Source organism: Ascidia mentula, chromosome 5, assembly GCF_947561715.1.
Source record: "Ascidia mentula chromosome 5, kaAscMent1.1, whole genome shotgun sequence".
Classification (NCBI taxonomy): Eukaryota; Metazoa; Chordata; class Ascidiacea; order Phlebobranchia; family Ascidiidae; genus Ascidia; species Ascidia mentula.
In genome coordinates, this window is record NC_138570.1 from 6,479,594 (window position 1) to 6,498,990 (window position 19,397).

General features: G+C 41.1%; 1 protein-coding gene across 4 annotated transcripts in view; it reads left to right on the plus strand.

Moving 5' to 3' along the window:
- Positions 1 to 19,298, plus strand: part of LOC145903874 (uncharacterized) — a 60,978-nt gene extending 41,680 nt beyond the window's left edge. For all 4 annotated transcript variants that reach the window (XM_082992056.1, XM_082992054.1, XM_082992052.1 and 1 more), the window contains 47 exons: positions 22 to 147; positions 461 to 601; positions 921 to 1,169; positions 1,303 to 1,557; positions 1,726 to 1,971; positions 2,238 to 2,373; positions 2,514 to 2,653; positions 2,913 to 3,021; positions 3,306 to 3,484; positions 3,779 to 4,066; positions 4,292 to 4,552; positions 4,815 to 4,928; positions 4,993 to 5,136; positions 5,351 to 5,611; positions 5,763 to 5,970; positions 6,253 to 6,365; positions 6,428 to 6,529; positions 6,732 to 6,831; positions 7,050 to 7,199; positions 7,277 to 7,389; positions 7,588 to 7,733; positions 8,142 to 8,259; positions 8,447 to 8,707; positions 8,990 to 9,179; positions 9,277 to 9,380; positions 9,697 to 9,930; positions 10,307 to 10,451; positions 10,827 to 11,014; positions 11,363 to 11,485; positions 11,602 to 11,721; positions 12,089 to 12,220; positions 12,453 to 12,552; positions 12,723 to 13,135; positions 13,448 to 13,625; positions 13,892 to 13,995; positions 14,302 to 14,532; positions 14,745 to 14,864; positions 15,159 to 15,380; positions 15,605 to 15,733; positions 16,013 to 16,270; positions 16,507 to 16,690; positions 17,222 to 17,325; positions 17,424 to 17,657; positions 17,859 to 17,934; positions 18,005 to 18,045; positions 18,470 to 18,603; positions 18,685 to 19,298. In XM_082992056.1, the coding sequence (XP_082848182.1) occupies positions 22 to 147; positions 461 to 601; positions 921 to 1,169; positions 1,303 to 1,557; positions 1,726 to 1,971; positions 2,238 to 2,373; positions 2,514 to 2,653; positions 2,913 to 3,021; positions 3,306 to 3,484; positions 3,779 to 4,066; positions 4,292 to 4,552; positions 4,815 to 4,928; positions 4,993 to 5,136; positions 5,351 to 5,611; positions 5,763 to 5,970; positions 6,253 to 6,365; positions 6,428 to 6,529; positions 6,732 to 6,831; positions 7,050 to 7,199; positions 7,277 to 7,389; positions 7,588 to 7,733; positions 8,142 to 8,259; positions 8,447 to 8,707; positions 8,990 to 9,179; positions 9,277 to 9,380; positions 9,697 to 9,930; positions 10,307 to 10,451; positions 10,827 to 11,014; positions 11,363 to 11,485; positions 11,602 to 11,721; positions 12,089 to 12,220; positions 12,453 to 12,552; positions 12,723 to 13,135; positions 13,448 to 13,625; positions 13,892 to 13,995; positions 14,302 to 14,532; positions 14,745 to 14,864; positions 15,159 to 15,380; positions 15,605 to 15,733; positions 16,013 to 16,270; positions 16,507 to 16,690; positions 17,222 to 17,325; positions 17,424 to 17,657; positions 17,859 to 17,934; positions 18,005 to 18,045; positions 18,470 to 18,600 (7,721 nt within the window). In that variant the 3' untranslated portion in view covers positions 18,601 to 18,603; positions 18,685 to 19,298. The remainder of the gene's footprint in view (positions 1 to 21; positions 148 to 460; positions 602 to 920; positions 1,170 to 1,302; positions 1,558 to 1,725; positions 1,972 to 2,237; positions 2,374 to 2,513; positions 2,654 to 2,912; positions 3,022 to 3,305; positions 3,485 to 3,778; positions 4,067 to 4,291; positions 4,553 to 4,814; positions 4,929 to 4,992; positions 5,137 to 5,350; positions 5,612 to 5,762; positions 5,971 to 6,252; positions 6,366 to 6,427; positions 6,530 to 6,731; positions 6,832 to 7,049; positions 7,200 to 7,276; positions 7,390 to 7,587; positions 7,734 to 8,141; positions 8,260 to 8,446; positions 8,708 to 8,989; positions 9,180 to 9,276; positions 9,381 to 9,696; positions 9,931 to 10,306; positions 10,452 to 10,826; positions 11,015 to 11,362; positions 11,486 to 11,601; positions 11,722 to 12,088; positions 12,221 to 12,452; positions 12,553 to 12,722; positions 13,136 to 13,447; positions 13,626 to 13,891; positions 13,996 to 14,301; positions 14,533 to 14,744; positions 14,865 to 15,158; positions 15,381 to 15,604; positions 15,734 to 16,012; positions 16,271 to 16,506; positions 16,691 to 17,221; positions 17,326 to 17,423; positions 17,658 to 17,858; positions 17,935 to 18,004; positions 18,046 to 18,469; positions 18,604 to 18,684) is intronic.
- The last annotated feature ends 99 nt before the right edge of the window (positions 19,299 to 19,397 follow it).

Sequence of the window (19,397 nt, forward strand, 5' to 3'; positions counted from 1 at the left end):
CAACTTTCTGTCTTTCCGCAGTCCACGATCCTTTCCAGTCTGTTGCAAGTTTGAGAAGCAACACAGAAACCACAATTGTTGTGAATGTGAACGTGACAGCAGGTGTATCGACGCATATCGTTGTCGCCCAATCGCAAAACACCATGGGTAAGACATTGCGGTGTTGCAAGTGGAGTTTAATCTTACATATCCTTAGTGGGTTCGGAAATTCGACAATTCAGTTTCATTAAATGTTTTTCAAAACAACCTTTAAAAATGGAAATATATATTTGTTAAGTGCCTTATGTATTTTGTTCATATAACGTAAATAAAAATGTTTGGCAACAGAAAATTTTTTATATTGCAATGACGCAATCTGATTTAACAAAGTATGGAATTATTTTTATGAGATATATATGAAGTGCAATTTCAGTGTTAAGGAAAAAGTCACATGTAACAATCCCTTGCCTTTCGCTTGCAGCGTATGCAATGTGCAACGTGGTGGGTACGGAATGCACATTATCTGGCCTCGAAAGCGGAACTGACTACACTACACTGGTGCGTGGTATATATGAGTCCGGAAGTGAAAGTGCAAATGGAAGCTCTGTAGTTCTAACAACAGGTAAGTCGTAAATATCCGCTTGGGTTGCCTGCATAACGTATCGCTGCTATTACCTTTTTTTGTGTGTGTGTTTTTTCTAATTGGATTCTCAGCAATCTTTGCTGACAAAGTCATTTTGCAACCTATACTAAGATATAAAAGAGGCAAGAAAGTTCTATATAAACTTTCATACACAAGTTGATTTGAATTTTTTTTATTTTTGAATTAAGTTTTAAATTTCTTAGCTAGAAAGTAAGGGCAACACTTTCTGAATCATTTTTCGATTGCATGCGTTCTCCCCACGCTCCAAAATCGTAAACGATATTTTCTTTGTTTACAGTGCCGGCGCAGCCCACAAACCTCGTTGTGGCAGCAGAGGACTTCCAGTTGAACGTGAGCTGGTCTAACGTGACAGGAGCAACTTTCTACACAGTTTCCACAGGAAGTTCAACAGTCACAATAACCACTACTGAACACATCTTCACCGATCTGCCTTCTGGCACAGAGTTCAATGTTACAGTTTTGGCAACGAGGGTTTCCCCAACTGGTAACTTTACCAGCTCCAGCGCGACTATAACAACAATGACCAGTGAGTGTCAATGCCCGTTTTTCAACAAAAATAACATTGACTAAGGTAACATGAGTTAAGTCTCAGCGAGTGATAAAGGTCCGTTTAAAATCATGGATTCAACGAACACTTCAATCTTTCAATTCTATCGCAGCTGCCGCCGCTCCTGTCAACGTCACTTTTGCAAGTGTCACGTTCGAATCGTTCGACGTCTCGTGGCAAACCATCAACGGCGCCACCGGCTACAATGTCACCATTGCTGTTGGAAGCAACGTGAGAACTTTGATGACCACATCTCCACCACTGTCCTTTACTAATCTAACTGCGGGAACCAACTACTCCGTAGTGGTGGTTGGCATATTCGCAGTGGGAAATGGAAATCCGAGTGTGCCAGTGTTCCAGATTACGGGTAAGCGTAAGGGGAAACGAAAAACTGTGAATCTGGAAGTTTACACAGTAAACATGTCGACAAGGTTTATTTTTTAAAATTTACTTGCCTCATTCTCAAACAATAGTGGTAAAACAGAAGCTTACAAATTGTCGGCCTAGTTTTACACATGTGTTTGTGTACTTACAGCTCCTGCTAAACCGGCGACCCCAACCGTGGTGAACGTAACCACAACATCCGTCACCCTGCAGTGGGCACCGGTTCCCACAGCTGTCTCGTACCGTGTTTACCGTAATTCCTCTATGCCTACGGACAGCTCTGGAACCGTGGCGACGATTGCTGACCTCAGCCCTGGCACCGTTTACACTTTCCACGTGGTGGCGCTTAACGGCGAGCTTGTAAGCCCGAACAGCGACCCTGTGGAACAGATAACCGGTGGGTTGTCAGTTATTGTGTTTTGACAACATTTGTAACTTTAATGTCAAATAGGTTTGGAAAGTACTTGACGTATACGAACTTGAAATAGCATTGGTTTAATTTTCATTGTCCAAAAACACTTTAAAGAGAAAAATATTGACAATTTTGTCCAAAGTACTACTCTGTGTACATTTTTGCGGTCTTAAAATGCAAGTAAAACTAACAAAATCATTTAGTCCTGTGACAGGAATGACGTATTTTAAAGCATTTGTTTCTATTTTTAGCCCCAGAACCCGTCATGTTTCTGCTCACGACCAATGTCACGCAAACCAACATCATGGCAGCTTGGTCCAGACCGCACGTGGGCGCTAACAGTTACCTAGTGTCGGTCAGCGGCACTAGCGTGAACAACCGTAGCCAGTAAGAATCTTGTTCGTATGGTCGAAAGGATCGTTTCTTACAACACCCGTGGCTGTTGCTACGTTTACAATGCATTTTAAAATTATATTTTATTTTACTTTTAATATTTTGTATCACAATTTTCTATGTTTTCTTTACAGAACCGAGAACTTTATCGACCTGACATATGCTGACGGTATCCGACCGGGAATGACGTATGAGCTGTGTGTGATCGCGGTGACGCGAAACGACACCGGCTTGCAACTGTTTGGTGGTCAAGCGTGCATTAACATTTCAACAGGTAAGGATTTAATCTCAAATGTAAAGGTTATTAGTCCATTTAACATGACGCAAAAGTTTGGAGAAAAATGGATAATCAAATTCTTATACCCTACATATAATATGTACAAATATAATGTTTTTGTTGCTGCCAGGCATATTGTAACTTAATAATCTGTTCTTCTGGCAAAGATAAAACGTAACTTTATTCACCGACGTTTCGCCTGTTATTCAACAATGTTTTTAATTTAACAATCGTCCAACACGTATCATTTTTACAGTGGCCGGAAACACTTCAGCACCCCTCGAAATTGCCAGTACAAATGCAAGTCTTACCTTTTCGTGGAACGAATCGGTCGGTGCTGTTTACTACTTCGTGCAACTTGTACCGTAAGTATTTGCCTAAATTTAAATCAATGTCTCAATATATTTTTGTAAGATCCAACAAGATAAAAGTCTGTGTTAAAAGTAAGGCATAAGTTAGATTCTAACTATGAGTCGCCACTGAAAGTCACTGAAATAATCAAATATATATTCTAAAATGAAAACGACGTTACATTGACAATATTACTTTTTTATTGTAACAAAACGAGCAGGTCCAGTTTTGTCGATATATGCAATAATTGTGCTAAACATATGGCTATGCCTACACATGACCTGCTTTATTATCTCAGAGATGATAGCACGTTGATACCTGTCACACTGAACGTTACCGCTCCCCTCACCAACACCACTGTGGACGAACTTCGGTCAGCACAGTTCTATACTGTATCGGTGACTCCGTTCAACCTAGCCGGTGATTCAATGGCTGTGACAGGCAGCTTCCAATCGGCCACTACCAGAATGCAAACCAGTAAGCATGTGCTTAGTATTGATTTAAGTTTAGCTACCTTCTAAAGTTGTCTTCCATTTGGCAATTATTGTATGTGCGAAACATATGGCGAACGAAACCTGATTAAACAACCTAAAAAACGTTTTAATTTTTTATTCCGAGGTTACTAAGCAACCACCAATTCAGTAGGTTTTATACCCGGCAGGGATAACATCCGGTGTTTGCCGCCCATATTCAAAAAGAGAACACAAATGTAGATGAACTGATATACGTCCCACAACAGTGAAAGTGCTTGACTATCTATTGACTTTGTAGACCCACCTCCACCTACTGTGAGAGTCATAGGCGAAGTATCCAACTCGAGCGTGCAAATTATGTGGGACCCAGTGCCGAACACACTCATCGCGTTCCTCTCTTGGGTAACCAATGACGGGTCGTTAGCCGCTCCCGGTGTCATGATTGAAAACGAAGGCATCTTCTTTGAACGCGATGGGAGGACTGCATTTTTCACAGGCCTTGCAACCGGTACTGAGTACAATCTCACTGTTGTGGTGCTGACCACGCAGAAGAGAAGCGGCCCCGGCACGGTGACACAAATAACCAGTAAGTCCAAGATAGGACATGTATTTTGTAGCATGTAGACAACATCAACTAATGTAGACAAGCAATCTAAAGAGTTTTTCGGGAAAAAAGTTTCAGAGAATGTAGTTCTCTGTTAGTGATAATCTTACACCTATTGGTCACCACGGTAAACATTATTACAACCATATCATTACATAACTCTATCAGACAGCAGATAGTTATGTGCACAAACTATTTCCAATGCAGAACCGGCTTTCCCGAGTGGCATCACAGTGACGAGACAGACGACCACAGAAGTTGACTTTTCCTGGGATCCAACGTTTGGTGCCTCCTCCTACTTCTCCCGTGTGCAGTTAACAGGAGGTAGCTTGGTGGAAGAGAAGCCTGAATCCAGTTACCCCAACGCCACCTTCACCGGTCTCATGCCGGGCACAGAATATACAGCTGTCCTAATTGCCAACAATTACGCCGGCAACGGATCCGAAGGGTTTTACAGCACAGCTACAGGTGATGTAGCTATTGATGACATCATCATGGTCAAAAATCACATAATTTTGTATCAAATATACAAACCATGCAAGTTAGATTTTTGTTGGGATTGGGTATTACGAGGTAATGTAATAAGTCACGAAAATTCTTCACTCGATCTTTAATGTCATGTGTCAAAAAAAGGGGAGATTTAGGCAATTGGTTACCTGCTCTATAAAAATAGTAGTAAGAGCCTGTGCATTTAACGGACAACTGGCATTGTTTTTGTTGGACTCTGTAGTGATCAGCACCGGTCCCACAGTAACCTTGACTGACGTCAGTGACACAACCATCACCATTTCGTACACCTCCGCCCCAGCAGCCACCAACTACCGAGTGAACTACTCCTCTAGTGGTAAAAATCGTTTATCTTGATACTGTTCATTGTATAAGCTTAACTATAGCTCTGACACCTGCAGACGCGACGAACACCAGGAGTAGTGGGTCTGATCTTACTGAAACACTCAGCGGACTCACGGCAGGAGTCAGATACAATATAACGGTGTTTGTTGAATACGAGGCCGGTATAAGTGGAGGAAGCGTTCCGCTATCAGTCGTCACCGGTAAGTTGCCACAACCCGGGTATGGAAATGGAATTAAACCTGGCATTGGGAATAGGGAAAATTTGTTTTAGGCCGTCGAGTTATCGAACTTGCTCAAAACTTGAAATACGTTTATTCTCTTTATTCTTGTGCTATAATATAGACGTTTTTTGTTATGAGCAGTACTATAGGTTTGTGTTCGAAATAATACCAACTAAAGTTAATAAATTTGCAGTTACATTACCACCGGAGAATCTCGGCTTAGTGTTCAACACCCAAGACGGTGGCTTCTCTATCAACTTCACGGCTTCCTCGGGCGCTGTAGAATACATCGTCAACGCTACTGGATCGTCCGGTGACTTTATCTCAGTCCGCAGCAACGCCCTACAAAGAACGTTCCTTGACGTCATTCTCGGAACTTCTTACGTGATTGAAGTAACATCTGTCAACCCTGATGGATTGGTCAGCGCTCTCGCAATGTTCAACGTTACGGCCGGTCAGTTTCATTGCACGAGTTTAATATAAACAAAACCACGATAATGATTTGATCTAAATAAAACAAATAAACGAAAGATTGTGAAAGTAAAAATTGACGCCACGACATCGTTCGTTGATAACAGCCAGTTAAGACGGATTTTTCATCGCAGCACCACCGAAGTCATTCCAATACCAGATCATTCTTGGAACTTCATTCGGTGTATTTGAAGTGGCGTTGAACGACCTTACATCCACCCGCGCCCAAGAAGTGACCAACGAAGTCGTTCGCGAACTTACCGTTGCGTTTTCGGACGTGCCTGGATTCATGAGAGTAGAAATTGACCAATATCTTGACAGCACGAGCAGGATTGCGTGTTGGTGCGTATATTTACTGCTTGTAAGAGTTGAGGTGCAACCCATGTTGCTTGTTGGTCTCTCCACATAATGAAGTGCACAATAAAATAGATCATTTTGTGAACCCCTAAAAGAGGCGAAAATGCGGTATAACAAATAAAAATGAATTCTCATGCATTTTGCATTAGAGCTACATGCATTAGAGTGCCAAATGAACATGTTTTTTTTAAATACACTAGTCTATACTTTGCTTAAAAGTTCATCAAAACGACTTTGAAACACAAATTTACTCCTTATTTTCGGCAGGTTTCAAGTAATCTCGAACAGCACAAGATCTAACAGTTCTGATGCAATTGCCAGCTACACTGCCAACACTATGCAATTCAACGCATCTTCCTTCACCGGACCACCGACAACTAGTAAGTGTACAAACATTAAGTTTTGCAGCTAGCGTGTTTTAAAACATTTGTCACTTCTTTAGACTTGAACGAATGTCTACAGTCGCCGTCGCCGTGTCCCGACCGATCGATGTGCAACGATGCCGAGACAGGGTTCGATTGTATTTGTAACAACGGATTTGTCAGTAAGTTTTTTTTTGGAAAAATGAAAAAAAATAAAAGTTTACGTATGCTATTATTGATGTGAAGTGGAGAGAGGTTTCTAATTTCATTTCATCAACCTTGTAAAGCTAATTGTGATTTTAAATAAGTAACCACACATGAGTGGCACCACTTGATCGTTGCATTGAATTGCTTCGCATTAAAATACCCATCGTTTTTTCACAGAAACCCCGAACAATACGTTGTGCATTGATGTCAACGAATGCAGCGTCAACACTACCTGTCACGCCAACGCGGCTTGTACAAACTCAATAGGCAGTTTTAGGTGAAGAATTTTGAGAAAATATGCTTCCTTATTTTATTCCAATGTTTATGAAAAATTTGGCTTTGGAAATCTTTGTTTTGGCCCATGTTTCTAGCTGTAAGAGTCAGTTACATACACTTATGGGAAGTGTCGTGTTGTTGTTTTACGTTCCGCACTTACGAAAAATTACCACTAAATAATTGCCCGGTTTATATAATACTACGAGATGTGGCGTTTAGCTGTATGTGCCTACCTGGCTACACTGGGAACGGAACATTTTGTGAGAACATCGACGAATGCAGCATGACAGGAACTAACAACTGCAGCGCGAATGCCAATTGCACCGATCTGGTGCCTGGATTTAGTTGCCAGTGTCACACAGGATACAGGTACAATGGAACGCATATTAAAGCTAATGCAATTTTTATTTGTCGCCAGTGTATAGATGTAATATTTCTTTCTGCAGCGGTAATGGCGTCAACTGCGAGGACATAAACGAATGTGGCCAACCAAATGTTTGTGGGAATAATGCAATGTGCATGAACTCGAACGGAAGCTTTTCATGCGCTTGCCTGTCAGGTAAAAATACAAACCACAATTTTTCTTTTTCAGAATTTTTTTGAGGTTTTGAGATAGAACATTTGCTACTGTAATCAACTTTTTTCATGCAGATTTCTATACTATACAACATAAAATCAAGGGAATTTTTACGATATATGTATAGGGTCGTCAGTTAATTATAGCCTCGGGTCAAAATCTTATTACGCTTATGTTTAGGGTTCACTGGTGATGCAATTGTGAATTGCACCGACATTATCGAGTGTGAAAACTCTGTTTTCCCTTGCCATGCGGACGCGAATTGTACGAACATCGTGGGATCATTTTCATGTGAATGCAAAACTGGATATACCGGAAACGGAACGGTGGGTCCCGGCTTCAATATTTGCACTGTTACAGCGTGCATGCTTTCACACCCTTTTGGTAGCTTTTATCCCTTCCGAAATTAGGGACATTTTGTTCACCTGAATGTTGTTCAGCACATTTGGAGAAATTGTGCAACATTTTTGAAACGTTATGACATGGCATGTGCCTTTCCAGCAGTGCTTTTCAACCCTTTTAAGTTGTATTTACCCCTTCCGAAATTAGGGACATTCCATCCACCCAAATGCCTTTTTTAAGATCACTTGATAACAAACGCATGTAAAAACAGGGTTATGTAGGTACACTGACATGTGCAAAAGTTTTATTTTCGCTTGGATGAACCACTCACCCCGTTAAGAAACGTAGATAATGAGTTTTTTGGTTGATATTCTTTTGAATCTGATTTTCAGAGTTGTGAAAACATCGACGAATGCGTTGTGAGTCCCCCTTGCATGGGCGCGAACGAAATGTGTTTTGACAATGTGGGGTCATTTGTGTGCAACTGTACGCAGGGATTTGCAAGATCAGGTAAACTATGCGTAGGAATTTATAAATATTGGGCTGTTTATACTGATTAGGTTTTACATGTTTGCTTGTGTGTATTCACTGGCAATAGTTTCGGCATAGAATTTAAACATACAGCCTTTTTGGCACCAATGGCACGTGGTATAGCATATCAACATTTTTACCAATAACTCCATTTTTAACAATGCAGCATCTGGCGGCCAATGCCTTAACATCAACGAGTGCGACGTTTCCATGCCTTGCGACATCAATGCCAACTGCACTGATACCGAGGGAAGCTACATGTGCGCGTGCCGAACGGGATACAGTGGTAGCGGAACTATGTGCACAGACATCAATGAGTGCAATAGTCCCAGTATTTGCCACCCTGACGCCGACTGCACCAATTCGAACGGAAGTTTCACCTGCACATGCAAGTACACCTACTCTGGAGATGGGCAGAACTGCACGTGTAAGTCACGTCTTACTTTAGGGACATCGGGTAATTTGTAGGTGGGTGTGGCAACTGGGGCGTGGTGATTCTGGGACAGATTATTAGTAGGTCAAACAAGGATAAGTTAATAGTACGTCAAACATACGTATTTCGTATTATGCTACGTAAGCAATTGACATTCAGAAACAAATGCAATCAGCGAACCGCAAGTTTAAACGCACTATACGTGTGGTTTAATCGTTAGCTGTGTGGTAATTACACTTGTCGGTTTTCACTTTTTAATTCACTGTTTTGTTTCAGTTGTGGGCGGAGAATTTCATTTCGAGCAAAACATGATCACGAGATATACGAACGCTCTCTCCAACATGGAAACCCCTGCTTACCGCGAATTAAATGCCGTCGTCGTACGACAACTTCGCATCACATTCGGTTCACTACTCCCCATACGAAGAGTGACATTCCTAGAAAGGAATGGCCTCACTGTGGCAAGGTATGAAATCTATCATGTCGTTGATTCATGTTTGCTTGATTTTCGTGATAACAGAACATTTTTTCTTGATTGTATATTACGCATAATTTTATTACAGATACACCTTCGGAGTGGAACAGCCTGGGAACGCTTCGACCATCTTAATGATGTACAACGCAGACTTAGAAAATTCATCAATATTTACCAGCCCACCGACCAACGGTAAAGAAACACTTAAATCTTACTAAAATGTGAAGGTAGATCAATCACGCGTGGTTTGTTCGGCGCGGATGCCAGTTGCAGTAAAGCCAAGTGCAATTTAAAGTATTACTCGTTTAATTGAGTAGAATTATTAGAGACAACCAATACAGAAGGCCAGTAAGTTTTCTCTGAATTTTTTTTAGGCTGATTTTTTGTTGTTGATATTGAATCGATTTTTATGCCACAAAAAAACTATTGAAATTCTGTTATTCTACCCACCTGCAGCTACAACCAAACAAAATCTAAACTTCTGATATATTTACAATATCGAATTCAGATATCGACGCCTGTTTGGATCGGCCGTGCGACACCAACGCAATGTGCGCTGATCTTCCCACATCATTCCTGTGTACCTGCAACACCGGGTTCACTGGCAATGGAACCTCTTGCACCGACATAAACGAGTGCTCAAGCAATCCTTGCGATACCAACGCCATGTGCACGAACACACAAGGGTCGTTTCAATGCGAATGCAACAATGATCATTTTGGTGACGGATTCACTTGTGCTGGTAAGTATTGCCTTGTGGACTCCAATAACACGTTGAAGACTGAGAGCTGCATACAGGGTGTATGCACGCACTGTTTCGACCTGTAAGGTCTCATTAGTGCAGCTGTTGAAGTGGCACTGTACTAGCTGGTAGATTAGCAGGCACACAGATTTCCACTTTGTGGTACCTTTCGGTCAATCGTCGATATGTTGGGTACCAAACTAGGTACCAATTAACACAGACGAACCACGTGGAGCGCACTATGGCCAAAACAACTGTTTGGGATCCAAACGTTAAAGACTGTTTATTGCAACCAAGCCATCTGGCATTTATTTAAATTAACATTGAAACAGTGCAAAGACCAGTTTGTAAGAAAGGAGTGTTTTGTTTTGTGCAGTTTGCAATGTACCCACACCATGTCATGCCAACGCAAGCTGTGTGAACGTCACCGCTGCCAGTTCGTCCTGTCAATGCAAGGAAGGATTTACAGGAAATGGAACATTTTGCGGGGACATAGACGAGTGTCCGAACGCTTGCAATAGGTAATCTACTTATTTTAAACACTAATTACGGATTTGGGGTTTGGGGTTTGGGGTTTCTGTCTATCGTTATTGGCAGTTAAATAAATATGGATATTTGGATCATTTTTGAACAGGAATGCTGCGTTTTTGAAACAAACTTGAACTTTACATCGCCTTGCTAAATAAATTCGAGCTTGCAGCGAGTGCATCGTCCGATTACCCAATTTGGCATATCTGCTGGCTAAACAAAAACGTTTTTCTGGTGACATTGCGGCCATTGTCAATCCGGTTCAGTACACCAAACTAGATACGACTGGCTTTCGGACACAAGCGTCTCATCACCTTTGCATTAAAAGCAGGTCAATGTTCACTCTTAAAACGAGCAATATTTTCCAGCAACGCCGACTGCCAAAACTCTTTGGGAAGTTTCACCTGTACCTGTCGCCAGGGTTACTCGGGTGACGGTTTCAACTGTGCTGATGTGAATGAGTGTGAAGGAAGTATATTTCCCTGCCACAACACGCTGGGAGTGTGCAGCAACACCAATGGTTCTTTTGTTTGCTCCTGCATGTCGGGCTACACAGGTGCAAATTCGAGTTATTTTCATTTATTTGGCTTAACCTGGAGATCCTAAATACACAGTATTGAAATTTGTACAACCTGGCCGCAGCGATACGAAACCCACTCTTATAATAGGCGTTTAACTGTCACGAATCCACGAAAAATAGAGCAGTCACTTGTGCGGAGATCACAAATAATTATTGCTATTGATTTCGCGAAGTAATCGGTTAGCGTGGATATATGAACTTTTGAAAGGTCAATTCTCCCGGCATAAGAAAAAAAATTAACAAATATGATGTTAGCCGGTCCCTTGATTGAATGTTATTCTTTTGAATGGAGAACTTACTTCAGCATAATCTATGTTCCACCAGGAAACGCAACCACTTGCGTGGACGTAGACGAATGCGGTCTAACACCTGCAACTTGTGATCAAAACGCTGATTGCACTAACTCCATGGGAAGCTATAGCTGCTCGTGCAGAAACGGTTACACTGGTAAGTCATTCACTTGTAAGTTCTTGGTGACAATACGTGCAAAATTTCTTGTTGATAATACGTAGACGAGTAAAAAGTAAGTAACGGCAGAAGAAAAAGTAAAATTATGTTTTTAGGCAGCGGAACAAGTTGTACTGACGTAAACGAGTGCAACAATGACAGCACGTGCGGCACCAACACAGTTTGTACAAACAATGTGGGGTCTTTCATGTGTGCGTGCAGTACTGGATACGAAGGTATGCACTATCGAAACCGAAGGGTGATACAATATTATTGCGATTGATTCGTGATATAAAAGTTGGTATTTGGAAGTCTGGAGATAAACATACACCCCTATATATCAAAGCCTATAGATAAGGTCGATACATGACCACTTCTGCGCCAAGCAAACCATTGTATCGACAATATAATGAGTTACAGCCAAATCGTGAAACCAGTAGAAAAATCTTGCAGATTTTCAATCAATATAGAGTTATATTTTATCATCTAAACAATATAAAATAACACATTGTCAGTATTTTAGGTAATACCACAACGCATGACATTTTATATACGTTAAAAGTTTAATACAATCAAAATCTTGGCACTCTGTTATCTTTACAGGCAACCCACTGGTTTCATGCACTGACATCAACGAATGCTCGTCTGGAGGAAACAATAACTGTACCGCGCCCAACAGTGCTTGCAATAACATGGCAGGATCATTCCAATGCAGCTGTAACAGCGGATACACAGGCAAGTGGCTGTATTGTATATCGCATTGTTTGTGAAAGTATATTCCAACCTTTAATACGTGGATTTTGAATAGAGATTCATTTGCAGAGCAAAAGTTATTGAGTTTACGCACGTTTTTCCTCTATTGCCCGGGTATTTTATGACATGTCCTTTGTTTATAGTTTAGGCACCTTTTCGGAATAAAGCAACGTTCATATCTTAAATCTTAAGTTACGTTCTTTTTAAATATCAGGAGATGGAATAACGTCTTGTACGAACATCGACGAATGTGCAACTGGCGCCGACAATTGCTCGCCATTGGCCACGTGTTCTGACAACTCCGGCTCTTTCACGTAATATATATTTATAAGTTCGTCTGTAAAGAAACAAACATTTTACCTTTTCACATTTGAACTTAGTGCACGTTTAATTCCATTTGTGTTGCGCAAAGACAATGCTTGTTAAGAGTCTCTTTTGGCCTTTACTCGTTTAAACTAACTTTACAAATGAACGGCATCTGAAGGTGCACTTGCAACCCTGGCTATGCTGACATCGGAACTTCATGTACTGACGTCAACGAATGCCTCGCCACACCCTCTGTGTGCAACTCCAATGCCGACTGCACCAACACTCCAGGCAACTATACATGCGCTTGCAAGTCTGGGTATACTGGGGACGGCACAACCTGTGCTGATATCAATGAATGCGCTTCCGGCGGGGTCAACAACTGTAGTACCAACGCGCAGTGCAACAACACTGCCGGCGGTTTCGTTTGTGCTTGTAACACGGGTTACGAAGGAGACGGAGTTGTGTGCACTGATATCAACGAATGCTCGCCAAGTGAGTGCAATGCAAATGCAAATTGCGTTAATACCCCTGGGAGTTTCAGTTGTACTTGCAAGAACGGATACACTGGAGATGGCCTGACTTGCACACGTAAGATTTTGACAGGTTTTTTTTAACTTACAATTTATGTGCTGAACTCATGTACCGTTTCACGTTCTTTTGGCATTGAAAGAATACAACTTATTTGTCACCAACACAATTACTTATCACTTAACATAATTGTAAGCAAGATTTACGTTTAAATAGTATGAGGATTGAATTGTGGTTTTCAGATTGCACAATTTTAAGTTTTCATGATTTTCTAGGCAGCACTATTAAGTGTATTTACAACAGTGTCAACTTTTACCTCATGCCATGATACTGTGGAATGTGATTGGTTAACGATATTTCGCCTCATGACAGGAACAATTATCACCGAGTTCCGCATCACGACAAGAGTATTCATCCCGGCGCTACAAGACACGACTAGCGCAGAGTACATGACGCTTAGGGATGAATGCATCCAACAGTTGATTTTGAAGTTTTTCTTCTCGTTCTTTATCAGAACAATTAGTTTCCGTAGCGGCAGCATCATAGTTCTGTAAGTATGAAATGGTTAAAAGAATTCATTTTGAATGAATTCGGATAAGTTGTTCATCTATAAAACTTTGTATTTCCTGCAGGATATTACATTTTCTTTTTTTCAATATGTTCGGCGTGTTGTAATTGTATAGTTCAGTAAACATTATAAAATCAATCACAAACGAATAAGAAGGCATTGTTAGACACCCTATCTATGAAACATGCAAACAATAAATCTTTATTAAAACACGAACACCGGCAAATCCCTCTTGGTTTTTATTTCAGTGTCACGCTCGAAACCAACGCGACAGGAACAGACACGGAAATTCTCAACATGTACAACAATTCTCTCGGAAACGCCACATTTTTTGACGGGCCACCTGCCTCGGGTTAGTTGGGCCTGATGTTGTTTTTAATTTTTACCTTTTTGGTTTCACAACGTAACGCACGAAAACAATATGCCTTTAACAAGATCTCCAACAACACAACTACAATGACATAGTATTATGACCAGAAACATTGCGGTAAAGTTTATCTTTACAAAACCTAATGAACGTTAACAAGATAAACTAGGTTAGGAACCTATGGCCTTCAGAAGCAGGGGTATAATATCCCATTTATTACTTTTCGCAACAGCCCGCAACTTAGAAAGAAGACCGTGGGATTTCTTGTGAAAGATTTAACTTGTATTCCAGGTCCTTGCGTCACGGAACCACCTCTCTGTGGAAATTACGGCGACTGCATAGCTTCTGGCAGCAATACAACTTGTGTATGTAGAACAGGCTTTACTGGAAGCCCGAATTGCACCAACATTGATGAATGTACAGACACAACCCTGTGCTCCGGTCAACCTTGCACCGATACTGAGGGCAGTTACATGTGCACATGCTTGCCCGGATACGTCGCCAACGGCAGCGTGTGTGAAGGTAACTCACAGGCTTGCTAAGAAGTTTTCATACATTTACAAATATATTTTGCTCAAGTCTAATCAATTGTCTGTGGCGGCTAAGCCGCTGTGATCGGGTGTGATTGTTTCAGTAAAGTTAAAATCTCAGGCAAGTGGGTTTGACTGGAGGATACCCGTTGCGTGTTGACATTTTGTAACATTTCTTCGGTATTAAATTCTGTTGCCATTTAGATGTTAACGAGTGCATGGATTCAAACCCTTGTGGAGACCAAGGAACGTGTGTTAACACCATGGGAAGTTACATGTGCAACTGTGGCCCTGGGTACATCAGTACCGGAAGCACTTGCAGAGGTAACGTTGCTTGTAATTTTGTTTCTCCTAATTTTATCTACATTTTCACTTATATGTGCTTTATAGCGATACAGTTATGTGAATAATTTCACCAGCACTTCTAGAACAACTTTTTCGTTGAATATTATGAAATGTCTAAAACGTCCAGGCCACAAATGCTTTGGACGTTGAAAACATTTCAAGTCAAATGTTGTATTTTGTAGAAATTACTGAAGCAAAAAAAAAACATTATTGCAAATGTTAAGGTTGTTTTAGCAACGATTCGAATTTAACTGATATAACTATTGTGCACAGCGGCCCTGTGTTCTGATTGCCACAGCAATGCCACCTGCAACAGCAGCACAACTCCTGTGACTTGCACTTGCAACGGTGGTTATTCTGGGGACGGCTTTTCGTGCGCTGACGTCAACGAATGTAACAATTCACCATCCAACTGTCTCAACTGCACCAATTGCGTCGGAGGGTTTACCTGCGATTGTGACACAGGATACGAACCCAGCGATCCATCGTGCTTGGGTGAGTGTGATTCACTTTTACTGTATACATGGAATAACGCTTACGGTGGAATCGACTGAGATAAACCAGATTATATTCGACACATTTATTACGGTATAGTTCAGACACAAATATAAGTCTGCCAAAGCATAATTGCCGCAATTTACTTCCATTGTTTGTGAGGGTTTCGTCAAACTTCTTTAATCTATATTTTGTGTCCTAACCTTGCTATAATTTTCTTTCAGTAACCGGAACAAACTGCGTGGACATCAACGAATGTATGAATTCTAATCAATGCCCACCCAACTATGATTGTATGAACAATCTTGGCTCATTTACATGTACGTGCAGTGCTGGATTCGCCGTGATGGGAGGTAAAAATATTGTTTCTGCATATGGGTTCTTCTTTCCGAAATTCCACTAGTGAAAACCCGTTGTTATATGTAGCATGTTTTTTTTTCCAAATCCACGCATTTGTGAATATTTTGATTTTTTAACTATTACCAAATACATCAAAAACAGCACTGTCCTACCCTGTAACGTCGCCTTCTGTTCTTTAAAACAGATAACTATTTTCCTGTATGTGCTTAAACGCAACAAGCGAAATATCATCTCTCTTTTGGGCCTTCGTGACTGTTTGTTTGCGTTAACAGGCGCCTGTATGGACATCAACGAGTGCGACCCCGCCATGGCCAGTTGTCATCACAACGCAACTTGCGAAAACACCCCTGGCTCCTTTGTGTGCACTTGCAGTCCAGGTTATTCTGGCGACGGTGTTACAAGTTGCGTCAACGTAAATGAGTGCTTGAGGTCTCCTTGTAATCATCTAGCAACATGTGCAGACACTGTGGGTAGTTATACCTGTACGTGTCCAACCGACTACGCAGGAGACGGAATAAACATGTGCAGACGTACGTTATATTCTAAGATTGGCCCATTGTGGGGTTCCTAATAAAATGATGTAAATAGTAAACAACGGTAAAATTAAAACGTTAGGAAACCAAGTAATATTGTATGGTATGTATAAATATTTTTCCTTCACGCCAGATGGAGAAATTAAACGTGACAAATTAAAGTAGTGTTTGTGTTTAGACCCGAATTGTAAGTTTGACAACTGAAATTATGTAAACACGATTTAATCTTACAGGCGCCTTCACGATACAACTGTTGCTTGGACCAAGTTTCGTCTACTCGGCAGCACTGGCTGACCGAACCACCAGTGAATTCCAATTACTCCGCAATACGGTCCGGGATGAACTTCTTGTACGCTTCCCAACAGGCACCGTCGTCATAATTACAATCAGCTTTTTACAAGGAAGCGTCATAGCTAAGTAAACACTAGTGATGTTCCCAGTTCCAAATTATCCGGCCCGGCCGGATCCGGATAGTTATTAATCAAATCCGGCCGGATAATTTGGATCCGGCAGTTTGTTAACACTGATTCGTATATTATGGCAAAAATGCTATGTTAAGGTTAGCCTGTCATAAGTGGAACAAATCAACTTGGGCATTTATTAATATGGTATAACACGTCACGAAAAACCTTAATAACAAATAACAAAAAAATCTTACGTCGGCGAGTATAACAGACTGGGTCCCAAAAACGAGTAATTTGCGAATTGTTTGTACGCTTTTAGGACAGAAATGCTTTCCCAACTATCCGGTAAAATTAAGTGTATTATCCGGCCGGGTCCGGGTACTGAAAATTGGTCAATATCCGGCCGGGTCCGGGTACCCGGATCCGGCGCAACCCATCACTAGTAAACACATAACTTGCCTCGTTTCATATGCACTAAAGGAAAAATGCTTTTCGTTGTTGAAAAAGGCAAGGCATCATGTCATTTCCTATTGTTTTTGTGTAGTGTGGAGTTGGAGAGTGACATATTAAGGAACAATGCTCAACTGACAAATGCTTTCAACCGAACACATGGAAACCAAGTCATTTTCCCATCAGGATTGTCCACTGGTAATTTTTTAAGTTGAATTTACACTTTAAAACGTCCTTTGGGGATCACATTTCCTGTTTGTAGTCTTCTAATTTATGCAACTGTGGATGATTTTTAGTTCCGTGTACGATTAACCCGGCTCCGTGTGGCCCCAACGGCGCGTGCGTCTACGTGTCGAACAGCGCCCCGGTGACATGCAACTGCAACGCGGGGTACACCGGTATCCCATGCACTAACATCAACGAGTGCGACACCATGTGTCAGGAATCCAACGAGACTTGCACTGACACGGTCGGCAGCTACATTTGCGCATGCGCTATCGGCCATACCAACGTTTCCGGCGTGTGCGTAGGTACGTACAACGTTTTGTCAACCAGCAATTTTTTACCCGGAGTGTTAGAAATTCCTAATGCGATCGAGTACAGGTTTTAGACCATATAAATCGACATAAATATTATGTGTCTCGAATATTGAAGCTTGACTGTTACTGAATAAACAAAACTTGCTGATTTACCTTTAATTTTGAAAAAAAAACACCCTTCCTCATTTACAGGCCAATGTAGTTTCGGCTACTGTCAGAACGGAGCAGTATGCATCCCCACCACTGAGGTGGGCAACCCAGTATGCCAGTAAGTTAAACCTCATTCTGAAATTTTTTTTTTGTTTTTTTCGGTTTAACGTGTTTTGTTAATTCGGTAGGTGCGCACAAGGATTCAGTGGGAATCGATGTGAGGAAACAGGTATATTCCTTTCATTCTTTAAATGTGTTACTCGCATCCACGATGCGACTGGCTTGTGTTCTATCAGGATTTTGTGGCATTGTGTAAAATAATCCAAAACAAGTTGGAATATGTGACCCTTATTATATCGTATGCAAACAATAAAGTCAAGTAAATTGTTTGGGAAATTGGTCACATTTTACTACACACAATTAAGACAATTAAGCAGTTTTCGTTTCTGTTAGGGTCTTCGAAAAATTAACACATCAACTATCCTATAGGAGCTATTTGGTTTAGCAGCGGTACCGTGACACACTTCCAACTCTCTGCAGAAAAATTATGTTGGTCTTAACTATATACTTTGTCCAACAAACGATTTAGTTTAGGAGATCCTATTTCAACTTTCAGTGTTCCCTATCACTAACTTGCTCAACATTCACTTTAGACACGTTCCGTATTCTGACAATCGTGTTCGGAGTCCTGGGAGGTGTGCTACTCATCCTTATCATCTGCCTCCTCGTGTACTTGTGGATGCGACGCCGGCGAAATGAGATGCACATCCCAAAAGATCCGTAACGGGTAAAGAAGCACTTACAAACTTGTACATAGTATGCCTTTTCAATTTTTTGTCGTTTTTAACAACGAATTATTGCTTTTCAGATACGAGAAAGGCCGCTGAGAATGGCCTAAAACTTTGTACATTTTCGTAGTTTTAAGAACGGAATCATGCATGCATATGGTTAAAAGATATATTGGCGGACGGCTTCGCTCGAATGCACTGACTTCCTACATAGCCTATGCAACTTTTGTCTTTTTATACTTTCGCCGCCTTGTCTTCAGTGCTTTCTAACACCGTAAAATAATCTAATTTTAACACATTGCAAATAGCAAATATCGCCTATTAAATATTTCCCGTCGTGCAACTCTAAGGCGCAATTGACGTTTCTTAGCCTTGTGTCAAAATATCAGATTTTCTGGACATGATTGACGACAAGCGGTGAGAACACCGATGCGCCGAACCGTTGCCATCGCCGACGTTTAGAGCCACGCTAACTTTCTTAAAATGCTGTTTGTTGCTTCACTTGAAGACTCCGCATTATAACAAAACTTAAAAAGCGTGTGTTTAACAGTTTCAGTAGTAACAAGTTTGTTTAAATTTTTACTATGCCACCAATCGCTATCGCTTTCGCACTTGCAAATTATATGTGCCCGATATTTACGCGCCGTCCAAAGGTACGTGTGTAGTCAATAAAACCTATATGTATCCACAGAAATGCAGTATTGTGTCCAAAAGTTGCTTCATAGCAAGCAGATAAATTCCATATCTTGACTAAAATCAGCGATATCCTATAATCGCCGCAGAGGCGTGCAAA